General features: G+C 48.5%; 3 protein-coding genes across 3 annotated transcripts; 2 read left to right on the top strand and 1 right to left on the bottom strand.

Moving 5' to 3' along the window:
- Positions 1 to 245: 245 nt before the first annotated feature.
- On the top strand, positions 246 to 2,348 carry SAMD00019534_047390 (hypothetical protein; the record flags this gene model as incomplete). The annotated part of the gene is made up of 3 exons (XM_012900229.1): positions 246 to 822; positions 894 to 1,154; positions 1,219 to 2,348. 3 exons carry the CDS (start codon positions 246 to 248, stop codon positions 2,346 to 2,348), a joined length of 1,968 nt encoding a protein of 655 aa, XP_012755683.1.
- A 183-nt stretch (positions 2,349 to 2,531) lies between these two features.
- SAMD00019534_047380 (hypothetical protein) lies at positions 2,532 to 4,208 on the top strand (the record flags this gene model as incomplete). The annotated part of the gene is made up of 2 exons (XM_012900228.1): positions 2,532 to 3,208; positions 3,290 to 4,208. The coding sequence occupies 2 exons, from the start codon at positions 2,532 to 2,534 to the stop codon at positions 4,206 to 4,208; spliced, it is 1,596 nt and encodes a 531-aa protein (XP_012755682.1).
- A 1,989-nt stretch (positions 4,209 to 6,197) lies between these two features.
- SAMD00019534_047370 (hypothetical protein) lies at positions 6,198 to 13,741 on the bottom strand (the record flags this gene model as incomplete). Its single annotated transcript, XM_012900227.1, has 7 exons — positions 6,198 to 8,565; positions 8,634 to 8,725; positions 8,823 to 10,379; positions 10,608 to 12,550; positions 12,664 to 12,942; positions 13,012 to 13,281; positions 13,390 to 13,741. The coding sequence occupies 7 exons, from the start codon at positions 13,739 to 13,741 to the stop codon at positions 6,198 to 6,200; spliced, it is 6,861 nt and encodes a 2,286-aa protein (XP_012755681.1).
- Between the last annotated feature and the right edge of the window lie 1,558 nt (positions 13,742 to 15,299).

Raw genomic sequence — 15,299 nt, 5'->3', positions numbered from 1 at the left:
ATCCAACCAGTTTCCATCTCCCATCTCAATCTCGTCCACATTCCAACCTCCACTTCCACCTCATCCATCCATCCCTCCACTCATTCAATCAAACATAATTAATCAATCAATCAATCAATCAATCATTTCCATGAAGTTTAATAATTGATCAACTTCCAACTTCCAACTTTCCAACAAAGACCCTGTTGTAATATTATACATAATCAAACATCCATCTAATATATAATCAATCCTAAGAACAAGCAATGACATCCCTGATAGCCAACCCTTGTCTTAACAACTTGGAGCCGATCCAAGATTATTCGATGCTGTCCAGCAGTTGCTCCAATGTCCGTGCCCCACCCACTATGTATAATGGTGCGGGAGGTGCACCAAGGAAGCAGATAAAGATGCTGGGCGAATATGTCCTGGGCAAGACGATTGGCTCGGGCACATCCAGCAAGGTCAAGACCGCCACACATATACACTCTGGCAAGAAGGTTGCCATAAAGATCACCAAGCCCCGCCGGTCCAAAGAGCGCCGTGAAGTGGACCGTGAGATATCCATCCTAAAGATGTTGCGCCACGATCATATCATCCAACTCTATGATTCTGTATACGATGATGAGCAGAATAGAGTGTGCTTGGTACTTGAGTTGGTGACCGGTGGTGAGCTCTTTGATTATATAGTTGCGCGTGGACGTCTATCTGAGCGTGAGGCACGCAAGTTCTTCCGCCAGATCCTCGCTGGTCTGATATACTGCCACTCACAAAACATTTGCCATCGCGACCTCAAGTTAGAGAACCTACTCATAGACGATCATGGAAATATTAAGATCAGTGGTATGTATCATTCAAACAATCAATCATAAATATTTGGAATCATTCCACTCACATCAATCAATCATTTCTAGACTTTGGATATAGTAGTATATCAAAGCCAGGTAGTTTGTTATCAACATTCTGTGGATCACCAGTATATGCACCACCAGAGATATTGTTGGAGAAGAAGTATATTGGAACTGAAGTAGATATTTGGAGTTGTGGAGTCATCCTCTACGCGATGGTCACCGGACAACTACCCTGGAGCCTAACCGATGGTGTCCAAGTAGAGGGCATCGATCGTCTACTCAAAGGTGACTTTGCCTACCCATCCAAAGTCCTCGTGTCCAATGGTATGCATCACTCCTTCCATCAATCAATCAATCAACATTACTAACTTAATCAATCAAACATCAGAGGTGAAGAGTTTGATCAACCGAATGATCGTGGCCAATCCTTTGGATCGCGCAAAGATGTCAGAGGTGAAGAGTCATCCATGGGTCAACAAGGGATATGATATGGAGCCAGATGATGAGTATGCTCATAAGCATATGAGATCATCTTCATCATCACATGTTGTTTGTGATGGTGCTGATTATCATCCATCATCAGCCAGTGCATCAACTTCAACATCAGCTGGTCAAGCTGGCGACTCAAACTCAACCTCAAACTCAAACCCATCATCCACCACTACCACACCATCCACCGGCAGCCAGCGTGTACCCTCGCGTCCCATTGCCATTCCAATTCAAATACCATTGCGCAGCAGTACTCCAACAATGTCGACACCATCATCACCACGAGGTGGTTGTGGCGCTTCCACACCTTCTTCCAACAACAGCGCTGGATGTAGCAGTCCAGACCTGATGGGAAGCTTGTCGATGATGGGCTCGCCGGCCGGCGTCGCCTCGCCATCTGCGCTGAGTCCGGCGACCTCGCGTCTGAGCACTCAATCTTGCTCGACCTCGCCATCCTCGCCAATGTCTGCACCTGGATCGCCCTCTGGCTATCCAACCTCGGCGCCCAACTCACTCAAGTCGCACCGATTCTCACAGCTGTTCAAGAAGAAGATGCCCCTCCAGGCTGAGAGCATGAGCGACCCGTCGACGCCAACGATGTCGTCGTCGGGTGAGTTCCCAGCGGGCGCGACCACCTCGCCCCGCAAGCTCAAGTTCCACCTGGAGGACATTGTCTCTCGAGTCCTCCGCAAGCAGCGCACCAAGAGCGCACTTAAGCTGCGCTCGGTCAAGGGACCCTTCACATTTGGAACCACCACCACAATGTCTGTCAACGAGTTGACCAAGAAGATCGATGACACCTTGGGAATGCTCGTGATCCAAGGCACTCTAGCAACTGGAAGCACCGTGTTTGAGTGTGAGACCATCATCGAGGACTCAATGTGCAATGACATCCGAATCAGCTTCGAGATTGAGATGTGTCGTGTCAGTGGCACTGACATGAAGGGTATCAAGTTCCGTCGTCTTACCGGAGACCTCTGGGGCTACAGCATCATCTGCAAAAAGGTTGTTGATTCCTTGGCACTATAAATAAAAATCCAAGATCAGATTTTTGATGGACACAGGGCTTGAGTCCTTGTGGTCCTCTACCTTAAAAGATATTATTTTATACTGATCAATCAATCATTCAATTGACAACAATGAACATTGATTGACAACATATATATATATACCCAGCCAAGAGTTACAAGTATGATTTATCAGGGACATCTGATGGCAAAGATGGTCTTGATCATCATGATGACTTTGTTGGTAAATGGACAACAACAACATCATCATCAAGCTGGACAACAACTTGATAACATAGTACTATTCGTCGACTCGACCTCATCCAACAACTTGTCAAACTGTGGCTCAGCTCCTGGAAACATGGCCTGCGCAAACATCATACAAGCTGTCAATTCATTCCTTGGAAGCGCAAACAACAACCAACAACACCAACAGCAACAGCAACAGGATTACCCAACAAACACCTTGCTGACATTGCTGATGGTACCTGGTGTATACCCACCTGATGGCAACTCTGACCTTCCCCTCTTTAGTATCAACATTACAATGCGCAACTATGCCCCTGAGGATGGACCAGTCATCATCAATCTCGAGCAGATCGTCAACTTCATCTCGGTATATGAGCCCACCGCATATCAAGGAGATGGTATCAGTTTGATTGAACTCGATGGATTGACCCTGACCAACGGGTCCAACATTAATGGCGGTGCCATATCCATAATCACATACCTAATGCGAGTCAACTTGACCATCAACAACTGTGTGATGAGTGATCACGTGGCATCAGGACGAGGCGGTGTATTGTACTTTGAGCCACAAGGCCAGTACGTGAACTACTCCGTAGTGTTGAACAATACTTCATTCTACAACAACATGGCCAAGTATGGCAGTGTGCTGCATGGATCAAACATGAACATCTCAATCAGCAACACATCATTTCAATCGAACATCGCTACACACAGCTCGATGATATTCACAATGAATGATGGCCACTTCCGTATGACAAACTGCTCGGTCGCCAACAATGTGGCGATGGTGGGCGACATCATCTCGTTGTACATTCAACAGCAGCCCGCATACATCCATCACACCAGGTTCACCAACAACTCAATCAACTCGCTCGATCAGGGGTACAAGTCGGCGATCGTCAACTTGACGAGGACCAGCGCACAGATCGATCATTGTACATTCTCAAACAACGCCAATGGATCACAGGTGGCCGCCAGCAACAATCAAGCGCATCTCGACACGAAAGTCTATCTCGAGGTTGGCGACTGCACGTTCTCAAGCAACACGGGTGGCGGTGGACTTATCAATGGTCTGGGCCTCAACGTGGACATGCTCGGATGGGTATCGATCAACAACAGTCTGTTCCATAACAACTCGGGCGGTGGACTTGGCGTCAACCTGTACGCAGTCGACACGATCTTCATTGGAATCGATCACTCACGCTTCATAGACTCGCCAAGCATCGTGGCTGGCCAGTCCATCTATATGTACTTTGATGGCAACATGAGTGTGACCAACAGTCACTTCTCAAACAACGGTGTAGCCGATATATATTGTTATAGCAGCGATGTAATGGCCATCAACAACACATTCGATAAGGATACATTGTTGGTTGTATGCGAGCCTGGCTCATGTCAACTGAGTGGACATGACTTTGACACGGTGGAGTGCAGTCTTGGACCAACACATGATAGTAGTTCGGAGGACGCACCACATCGAAACCCAAAGACAGTACGAGGTGGAATCATCTTCCTCTCAATAATACTATTCATTATCTCAGCACTGGCTATCGCATACTTTATCCATTTCAAGTGGCGACGAGGTGGAGGACGAGTCAGTGACCGAGATGGATACACAAGGATCATTGGCTAGCTTGTGTGATCACAAATTGTAAATACACATATCATTTCAACAAACGAGTCGATGATTATTGATTCTTTGATTGAGTGTTTGAGAGATTGGGATAGTTCCATTTATTGATGGATAATATATTAATATAAACTAGTATATTAAAATAAAATAAATAAATATTATTTATTCATACTAGAGTATCAGACCTGAAAAGACACAATCCTGGAGGTTAAGGAAACTACAAACGAAGGGGCGAAACAATGATCGGGTATCAGAAATTTGCAATTCCTTGATTTCAGAGAATGCTTTTGATTGGTTGTTTTTTTTGAGTGAAAAGGAGTTACTGCACCAAAAATCTATTAATAGACAGGATAATAACGAACTTTGTCATTTAAACAATCAGTCGATTAATCAATCAATCAATCAAAACAATCAAACAATCAAATAATTAAATATAATGTTTAAATTAATAATCTATTCAATATTAATATATTCCATTGTTGTAAAGAGTACCAATGAAACTTTGACAGGTTCCCAAACACAATTGAGTAAGTATGGTATACTTTTGTTAAACAATAAATTAAATATATATTAATATTTAATAATAGAGTATCCAATAGTTTCATCATACTCTCCAATAACAACTGATGGTGGTGTTATCACAATTCATGGATACTTTGGAAATAATCCAATTCAATATTGTTCAGTGACATTTAACTCAACTATCAAATGTGATATTTTGGATTATAATCAATCAACAATAATATGTACACTACCAAAAGTATCCCCAGGATATGCCAGCCTCAACATGGTTATCAACAATGAATCTTATCAAACCAAAGAATCAATGGCAATATGTAAGTAAACAATCATTAATATTCCTTTATTAAATCATTTAAATGATACTAATATTATTTAGATCCAAGTGTTATAACAGAGGATTGCGGAGTTTTTTGGGAAGGACAGGAGAAGTGCCATGGTCGTGGTGATTGTATAAATGGTCAATGTGTCTGCCATGATACACAATTTTACGTCAATGTTGCTGGACCTTATTGTGAAACATATTTCCCATACTGGTCCCAACTTATATATTCAAACTCAACTCCATCCACTATCATATCATGGCTCTATCCACAACGTGATACGAATCCAGACCCTGCCTATGCTTACAACATCAATGTTGTGGAGATCCAAGAGTTGGATAGTGATCATAATGTCATCAAACAACTTCCAACATTCACTTGGAACTCATCAATCATTAGTACTAGCTACAACATAACTTCAAGATTGTACAACTTGATAACATTAATTCCAGGACTCAACATTACTGTCCAACTCAATCAGCTGGATACTGGGTCAGAATACAATGTTAAGAACAACATCACATATGCACCAAATTCATTTGACATGATTGTCTATGTCGATGGATGGAGCTATCAATCAAATATGAACTCACTTAGGGTCATCCTATCAAAGAATAGTTCAACTTCCGACTCCCTCATTGGATGTGGACGAATGGTCAGGGTTTCCAATGACGATCTAGGTAGTCTTCAATACTTTGTTGATAGCCAGGACCAGGAGTTGTTTGGTCGCTTCTCACCTATTGCAATGTCTGATGACCTCCCAGTGCGAGCTCACAATGAATTGTTGAATAGCACTACCAATCAAACATTATTTGGAATCAATGTGCCACAATGTCAGAGATGCTCAGTCAGTTCAAAGTTCACCTTGTTACACTATTCTAACTATAGACCATATGAACTATGCCATCGGGAAATCTATCACCCACCATTTGGAATAGTAGAGGTGTTTATCGTCATAGCTGTAGCTTCAGTCATTTTCCTGATCATTACAATTGCCACTACAGTCATCTTGGTAAAGCGCAGGATCAGACGTCGCAGAGAGGCCCGAGCCAACAAGATGATGGTCATGTCACCATAAATAAATACTAATTTCTTTGATTGAATGATTGATGATCAATATTTATTGATTGATTGATTGATGGAATGATCAGAGTTGGATGGTGTTGGAGAGTTGTCCAGCGACTGAGAGTGTGATGGTGGTTGGTGCCAAGGTGACATTGCATGCCATATAGCTCTCGCTGACGAATGAGTGACACAATGTGTTGCTGCCATCAATGTAGGTGACGTTGAGGTATGAGGTCGATGGGTCAAATGTCACTCCCATGTCCAATGGAACAAAGTTACTTCCAATAACCTGTACCTGTGTACCATTGATCAATGTGGCCGACGTGATTGTTGGTGCCGAGTAGGAGACGGTGAGCGTGGCGTCCACCTGGAGTGCTTGATCTCCGACTGATGCCGAGATGGACAGGTTGGCGCCGATTCCTGGAGGGATGGTGCATTCGACAAACACATCGAATGGGTTGCAAGACAACTCGATGGAGTCACCCAAGCGCACGTAGTCAATGTCGTCCGACGACATGCCCCATCCATATCCATTGAGCTGGAGCAGGCCACCCAGAGTGCTGAGTGCGTCTGGCGTGACGAGGGATGCCGCGTATGGGGGGTAGTACGTGAAGCTGGTCTCCTGCACCTGGTCACCGACCTGGATCGACAGAGACTGTTGTGCAACGCCATGATCGAGCTGGAACATGATGTAGTTGTTGGTGAAGTTGACCACGTCCACAACTTTGTCGTCGAGGTAGAGCACGGGCTCAGGGTCGCCGTTGTCGGGGTCACCAAAGCCATCGCCGTGGATGACAATGTAGTCGCTGGGGTCACCGTTGGCTGGCACAAACTCGCTCACCGTTGGGCTCTCATAGTCAAAGGTGCTCGCTGCCATTGTAGCCATGTCGTACTTAGACTGCTGTCCATCAACATCGACCTGCACCGACTTGAACTTGCCGACACCCTCTGGCGAGTAGCACGCGATGTTCTGAGAGTCGATGCCCACAATTGGCCAGCAGCTGTGTATGTTGTCCACGGTGACTTCGACCAAATCACTGTCCGAGCCAAAGTTGGTGCCGGTGATTGTGATGATCTGGAATCCATTGCTATCGGCTGTAGAGGGGGCGACCGAAGAGATAGTGGGGGCGTCGTAGGAGAAGAGGTAGGTGGTGCGCTGGAGATTGAAGATGGTCTGCGCTGTGGAGAGGAGGATGGGGTGCGAGGTTCCGACATGTGCGGGTGTCAGACATGTTAGGCGGGACGATGAGACAACGGTGACGCTCTCACAGAACATATCGCTGAACCTCACGGTCACGGACGAGTTGAAGCGAAGGCCATCCACAGTGATCTTATCGCCTCCAGATGTGGATCCAGAGAGTGGGCTGACATTGGTCACGATTGGACCGACGCGAGAGCATAGTGTCTCGAATTGCTGTTCAGCGTTGAACTGTACCCGCGTCATCATTTGGATGTCGCAGAGTTTGGAATTGAATGTGGCGATGGCTATGCCATCGATGCCCGACGAGATCGAGCCAACATAGCCATAGGGTCGCGGCAGGAAGTATACATCGAGATCGCCAAATTTGCGGCGGGATGACGCTTGTGCGCGAATGGCCGACTCGAGGAAGTATGTGATCGATGTGATCGAGGGACCTGAGCAGACCTGCGCCACATTATTCTTGAAGCACAGATCAATCTCATTGCCAATGTTATCCTCACTGAGCTCGGAGATGAAGCGCACTGGCTGGTCGCTTGTCTGGTTCATGGGGTCGCGCAACAACACCTGTATCGCCTGGTTCTTGCCCTGGATGTTGACCCACTTCTCCATTGCGTCATTCATGCTCAACACCTGATCCTCGGTCAGTGTGGACAGGATGTCCCTGACCGAGAATGTGACCGACTTGTTGAGCAACTCATGGATCGCGAGCACGTCCTCAAAGTCATCCTGGCGCAAGTAAACCGCGGATGTAGTGTCTGAGTCCCTGGCCATGTCTTCACTGCGCGTGGCGGCAGCTACCGTGGACTTAGACTTGGACGTTGGCGGGCTGAACAGGGCGAAAAGGGAGATGATACTTGGATCGGCGGCCTCTGAGCTGTCGGGAGCGCCGCCATTGTCGGGCATGAAGTGATCGTCGTCGTCGTCCATCCACCAGACCTGTGGCTCGACCAGATAGTTGTTCTCCAGAATGTCGTTGTTGGTCTTGGTTTGGTACCATGGGTCATCGGGACTGGTGTCGTCATCATTGAGTGTCATGTAAAGGTCGGACAACGAGTTGATATTATCCGAGCGGCGGAACTGAGACAGCTTCCTCAACATCACAGTCCAAGGCACCATGTCATCATCGGCTAATCTTACAGACCTACCGCCGCCACCATTGCTAAAGGTGTTGCTCATCAAATCATAAGCTGCTGCAGCTGACCTATGGTATAGTAGAACTTGGGTTGGGTTCAACACAGATGGGTCGGCCCTGGAATATTGGGGAGGGGTTGGGTTAGTAAGTGGAATGATTCCATCGATCAATCAATCAGTACATACTCGTTGTAGTTTCCAATGTCGTCCATGTTGGGTACCATGTTTAAGTAACAATTCTGGAAGGCTGTTGATTGGTCATTCAAGTCAAGGATAGACTATATGTTGCGCGAGTGATTGTGTCAGTCATTGGGATGGTTCCAGAGTGTGATTGATTGAGTGATGGAATAGTTCCAGGATGAAGGAATGACATACGTTGTAGATCTTCTTGGCGATGGCCACAAGGACTCCGTTGGCCCAGTTTGGCGCGTCATCTCCAATGTTGAAGAGAAGTGTGTTGCCATCGGTGGCTCCGGAGGATTGATAGATGTGCATGGCAGTCACAAGGTAGGCCAACTCATCTTCACATAGAATGGCATTGTTTCGCATGATGAATGGTCCATCACTGCGTATCTTGCTCAGGGGCAATGTGGTGTCGACGGCGACAGTCATTGGAGCAACCGAGCTCAAGGCAGTCCTCATCCTCTTCACAAATTCAATGATCAAATGATCCTCAGACGTGGCCACATCAAACGTCCTTACAAGTTGGCGCTGGCCGTATGGACTCAGGAATGCGGTGGGGAAGACCGCCGGGCCACCAGGGTTGACGAGGTGAGTGCGGCGTGCATTGTCCTTGGTGCACTCTGTCATGCCAAACACAAAGTCACAGATTGATACCGATGGGTTGTAGGCGATATAGTGGATTGAGAAGGTGTCGTCGGCTACGTAGTTCATGATGTCGTCTTGGCCGGCCAACAAGGGCGGAGTCTCGACCAGCGATATCTCAGTGTTGCCGCCCGTCATCACAAGGGCCGTCCTCAAGGCCGAGAACTTAGCAATCACATCAAAGGGGTGGGTGGCGGTGGCCGACGTGATGGTCAGGATGTCCTGGGGCATGCGAGTGACGTGCGCGCCATTAATCGAGTCCTTGAGCTCGACCACAATGTCGTCGGCCCAGCCCAGAGCGCGCGTCAGCTGGATCGGCTGCACGATGGGCATGAACAGGAACATGCCGTCGACGGGGCGCTGGTGTACGATGCCAAGTGCGTTCTTTGAGTTGTAGACTCGCACCATGCGGTTGAACTGGTAGGCGAGGGTTGGGTGCTGGAAGCACAGGATGCCACCACCACGCTTCAACTGGCCATTGTGGCGGTTGAGGTCGCCCACACAGAACATGTTCTCGTTGGCGTTGTAGGCTGCGCCGTCGTACGCCGGGTACACGGGGAAGCCGAGCTTGGCGTGCTCGTGGCCGCTCTTGGAGCTGAACTCGCAGTCGCTGTAGGTGACGCCGCCAATGCCCGGGGTCTGCGTGGAGAGGTAGGGTGGCAGGTCGAGCACACCCACGTTGATAAGGTACTCGTTGGTCTCCACCTGTAGGACGCCTCCGTTGAAGAAAGTTTCGACAAACATCTTGCGGCCGATTGTGGCGGCGGCCACCATCCACAGGTCGATGCCCTCGTACAAGGTCGTGTCCCTGGCGTTGGCAAGGATGTAGGGCGAGAGTGTGACTGGTCGCGGGATGTCGGCGGCAGGGTAGTCTCCCGAGACCTTGGTGTTGGTCTTTTGGAAGTAGATGGCGGGGCCCAGTCCTTGGATGTTAAAGTTGGTACTCCAATGGCAGATGTTGTCCAAGTTGGCAGTGTCGGCGATGCTGTTCATACAAGCGCGGCGGATAGTCTTTTCAGTTTCAATGGCTGGGTTTGTACCAGTGACTGTCCTCTGAGCCAAGCCAAACATGCTATAGACATAGTCATAGTATCTCCAGTTGGCTAACTAAATATTAGGGTGAGGGCAAGGGTTAAGGGTAGGGTTGAGGATTAGCGCGGGGGTTGGGGCGAGGGCAAGGGTAAGGGTGAGGCAAGGTTAAGATGAAGAAACGAGTGATAGTGCGAGGGTTAGGGTAAGGGTCGAGGGCGAGGGTTAGGGCGAGGGCGAGGGCAAGGGTAAGGGTAGGGTTAGTACAAGGGTTTGGTTAAAGTGATGAGGGTAACTAACACTTACAATTTCTGGTTGAGTCCATCCAGATGGGTTGAAAACTCGGTAGGGCTTCATTAGGAATGGTCTGGAGCGAACGAGGGTACTCATGATGGTATCCATATCAGGGTATTGGTAGCAGAAGAAGTGTTGGTTGAGGTCAGCCGCACCCAATAGCTTGAGACCACTGCCAATGCCATTGAATGCATTGGCCGATAGGTCGGAAGTCGATGGGAACAATGGATTGGAATGTGTGACATGGATGCCCGTCAGATCACTGTCGTATATGATGAAGCCCTTCACATGTCCATATGTGCCGTGTGACTTCTCAGCATGACGTCCACCAAGGTCCGTGCGCTTGCCCGTCTGATCATTGAAGAACATGTAGTAGTAGTTGCGGTACTGGTCATACGTGGCGACCAGCGGGCTCAGCGGGTCGTTGGCGTTGATGGGCTGCAGGGGCGTGTAGCGCTGGAGGCGGTCCATTGTGCTGTCGATGTAGAGGTAGTAGTTGCCGTGGCCGCGTATCTTGTAGATGAACCACCAGTCGACGGGCGAGTGCGAGCCGTCGTCCTCGCGGCGTCCAAGACACGAGATCGCGTTGGCCATGAACTGCAAGTTCTCGATTGACTCGACCTCGAGATTGGTCGTCGGGTTGGTCACGTAGACCGTGACGCCGTCGGACGATTGGCCGCCATTGGCCACGCGCTGGCACTCGATGCGCTCGACCAGACCGACGGCCGGCAGTATGCGCGCGTTTAGGCACGTGTCGATGCCGATCTCCACGCGCACCTTGCTGTTGTCCGTGCCAAAGCCCGTGCCAGTGATCGTGACCAGGATGTTCTTGTTGTATGTGCCCTGGTGTGGCCTGATGGCGTCGATGTGCGGGCCTTCATAGACGAGGTTGGTGGGCGCGGAGAACCCTACATCATTGACCATCAACTGGACGTTGTAGCCGCCTGGTGAGTTGGAGGGCATGGGGCACTCGATCTTGGTGGCCTCGACCGTGCACGCCACCAAAAAGTTGGCAATGTCCACTTCGTTGACCGTGACGCCGGTCGCGATGTCCAGATGCGTGCCAAGCAGACGGAATCGGCCGGTGCCCTTGGGGACGCGATTGGACTGCTCCAGACTCGTGATGGCTGGCACCCAGTACGTGAACCTCTTGTCCGATGTGAACGTGTATAGGCCATTGTAGAGCGTGAATGAGATGGGTGCGGCGATGGCGTTGAGGCCCTTTGGCGCCACACAAGTGAATGTGTTCTGATCGACTTGGACCAGGGTGGTGCAGGGACGGCCGTCGATGAAGAACTTGACGATCGAGTCAAGGTTGGTGGTGGTGGGAACCAGAGGGAAGTTGTGCGTGGTGATGCGGATGGGTGTGGCAAGGTGCATGTAGCCGGTGCTGGGTGTAACGTCGGCCGTGAGAGTGGGCTGGCCAATCATGAGCTGAATCTTGTTGGAGCTGTAGCCCTTGGCGGCCACTTGCACGTCCACAAGTCCTGCGTTCTTGAACTGACGGGAGTCCAGCTTAATGTGCAGCGAGACACGCTGGACGACATTGCCCACGGTGTTCCAATCCATTTCTGTTCCAATCTTCCACGCGCCGGCCAGGTCCAGATGGTGTCCCTTCATCGTGATGTAGTAGTCGCCTTTGTCGGTGATCACTGATGGGCTGAGGCTGGTGAGGTAGGGTGCGGCATAGAGGAAGGTCTGGTCCACGGGCGGGTAGTAGGTCGCTCCACCATTGTAGATCACCTGGACATTGCTCGTGACCTCCCAGACGCCATCGGCAAAGGTCAAGGCGCCAGTCAGACAGCGGATTTCATTAGATACCTGTTTCTTGATCTGACAAGCCACGCCACCAATCAGCACAGAATGTGCCTTGTGCAAGTATGTTCCAGTGATGCGCATCAATGTGCCTCCAATCACGAGGCCACGATCAGGTGATACTGTGACTACCTTTGGGTCTATTATTGATTGAGTGGGTGAGTGATTGGTTCAGTGATGATTGATTGATTGGTTGAGTGAGTGGGATGATTCCCCGGTGTGATTGATTGATTGAATGGGTGAGATGACTTACGATAGTGAGTGAACTTTGGCGTTCCCATCACTAGTTGGTTGCCGACTCGGATTTGGAATGAGACTTCACGGAGCTCACCTGGGGCCAAGTTCACGCTTGGAACATTACATGATACTTGAGTATTACTTATTACATTGATATTATTACATTGATTACCATCGACTGTGATGGACACTGTATAATCAGTTGCTCCACCAATCATATTAATCAATGTGAACGTTACCAAATGACCCGTGCCAGATGTTCCAATCTTTGGTGTGAAGTTATTGATCGATGGTACTACATATCATGCGCAATTGAGTGTGGTTAGTTATTGTCTGCGCCAAGTCCAAGTCCACTACAACCTACCTCCATAAGCAAATTGATCACGACATGTGACTCGTCGTCCACTGTACAACTCAAGCTCAACGTTGTAGTTTCCAATGGAGTCGTGGTCTGGCAAGTAGAAGTCAACGGTTGTACTTGTGAATGCATGGGCATTGATGGTGTGTCCGGCAATTGTTAACGATGGAGTGAAGTCATTGTTGGCAAGTCTAAGGTTGTTTCCAGTCATTCGGATTAAGTATCCTCCACTGTTCAAGAATCCACGATCAGGGCCAATCGTATCCAGTGTTGGAACTTTGATTGATTGATTGATCAAGTGGGGTGAGTGTGGGTGGGGAAAATGTTAAACAAATGTTATGGGACGGAACGGTTCCACTCAATCAATCAAAAATAACAACATACCAAGGTAACGGAAACCATCGAACCATTTGAATAATTGTTCGTCGTCGTCATCGCCAAAGTAGATCTCGAGACGACAGGCTTGCATGTTGGGTCGGTTGTGGGGCGTGGTGCCGGGATAGTCGGGCACAACAAAGGTCCAGGGGTTGGTGCCCGTGCCCTTGGTGTCCATTCGTACTCTGACGCCAGCAATTGAGCGAATGTATATTCTGGGGTCGGAGGGAAACTCGTCACCGGCTATCATGAATCTTGTATTGCCTCCTATCCAAGAGGTGAGTGGCGACATTGCAGTGATGGTGGGTTCGGCGTAGCAGCCTGGCAACACCAATACGCATATGGCGCCAACAACAATCATTGCTTTCCATAGCAACTGATTAGTGTTGTGGTGTCGCTGCCACATACTTTGTTGAAGTTGTTAATATGTTGTTGATGTTGTTGAAGTTGATGATGGATGTTGATGACAAGTTGTATCTTTGTGAGTGAGTGAGTGATTGAGTGATTGAGTGACCCTTGATGGATTGATTGATTGAATGAATGGGATTGGGTATTGTCGCGGCGATTGGGAGTATGTCTAGGAGTTTGGCCTGGGCGTGTTGCCAAGTAAGCTCGAGGTTGTTCAAGGTTGGAAGTCTGGATCGCGTGTCAGGGAAGCCTAGGGCTTGAGGCAAAGAACGAGGTTGACAGGGAAGCTACAACTCGGGGAGATTGATGCTACTGTTGCCTTCTGCTGTCTTGTCTTGTCTTGTCTTTGATTGCCTGTTTGATTTGATGTTTGATGTGATTGATTGATTGATTGATCGAGCCAGCGAGCTTTGAGGCAAGGCAATCCAAGACCACTTAGTAGCCGAAGACTCGCGCGTAGTCTGCTCTCATCCCATCATAAGCAGCAAATGCCTATCAACCTCTGATACTACCTTGAACCAAAGAACTGACGGGACCACCACATCACATGGCCCTCCAATCCATGCATTGGGTCGATTCCAAACGTCGTCGTCGAGGAAGTGGTCCACTGTATAGTCGCGTCGCCACTCATTTATCAGTTGAGTTTAGTTCGTTGATTCTGCTACACCATGTTCATCATCATCACATGTGTGTTTGGTTTAAGTAAGTAAGAGAGATAGTAGACTTGGACACGCAGAACTTGTGATGGGTTGGTGGGTGGTCATGAACACACCCCTTGGGTCTCCCTTTGATTGCTTGATTGGATGGATGTGTGAGAGTGAGCTCCACAAGTTCTGATCAAAGGTGTCAGTTTTTAAAAATAGACGCGGAAGGGGTGATCGCCAGAGCATGTGCAAGGTACATTCGATTGGAATCTGAGGTCCTGCGATTTGTCGATTATGGGGTACCATACCACTGAACGACTATCGATAGGTTAGACGATCGCAACCATTGGATATCAATCAAATGGCCCTTTGCCTCCCAGCAACCTCTCGAGGACTTTCAGCGTTGGGGCAAACAACCAACTTCAGCAAAGATACATTAATTTGAAGAATGATTAATTATTCGACTTGTTCGAGGAGTCAGTCAGTCAGGTGATATGGTAAAGGGTCACACCTTGTTCAAGGCATCATCAATGTCAGAGGGTGGTTGGAGGGCTGGCCATGCCCTTCCATCAATTCGTCGTCTTTGCCGTTTGAGTTGGAATTACGTTTGTGCCCACCACAACCACATACCTCCACATATTGTTGGAACTGGACCTCGACTGACCAGACCTACCTTGTCAAGATCAACTTGGTGTCAGGATTTACTTCGGCTTTAATGGGGCAGCCAGTCAGTTAATCAATGACGTCTGTCGGGTAGAATCTACCTTGTTTGCCCCAATGATTGGTGGAGAGTGTCATTGTCAAAGGGTCTTTGCGCGAACTTACTTACATCCACATCCGCATTGGGAATCGATTAGTCAACTTACC

Source organism: Acytostelium subglobosum (genome assembly GCF_000787575.1).
Source record: "Acytostelium subglobosum LB1 DNA, scaffold: scaffold8, whole genome shotgun sequence".
Lineage (NCBI taxonomy): Eukaryota > Evosea > Eumycetozoa > Acytosteliales > Acytosteliaceae > Acytostelium > Acytostelium subglobosum.
This window is presented reverse-complemented; position numbering and strand designations above follow the sequence as displayed.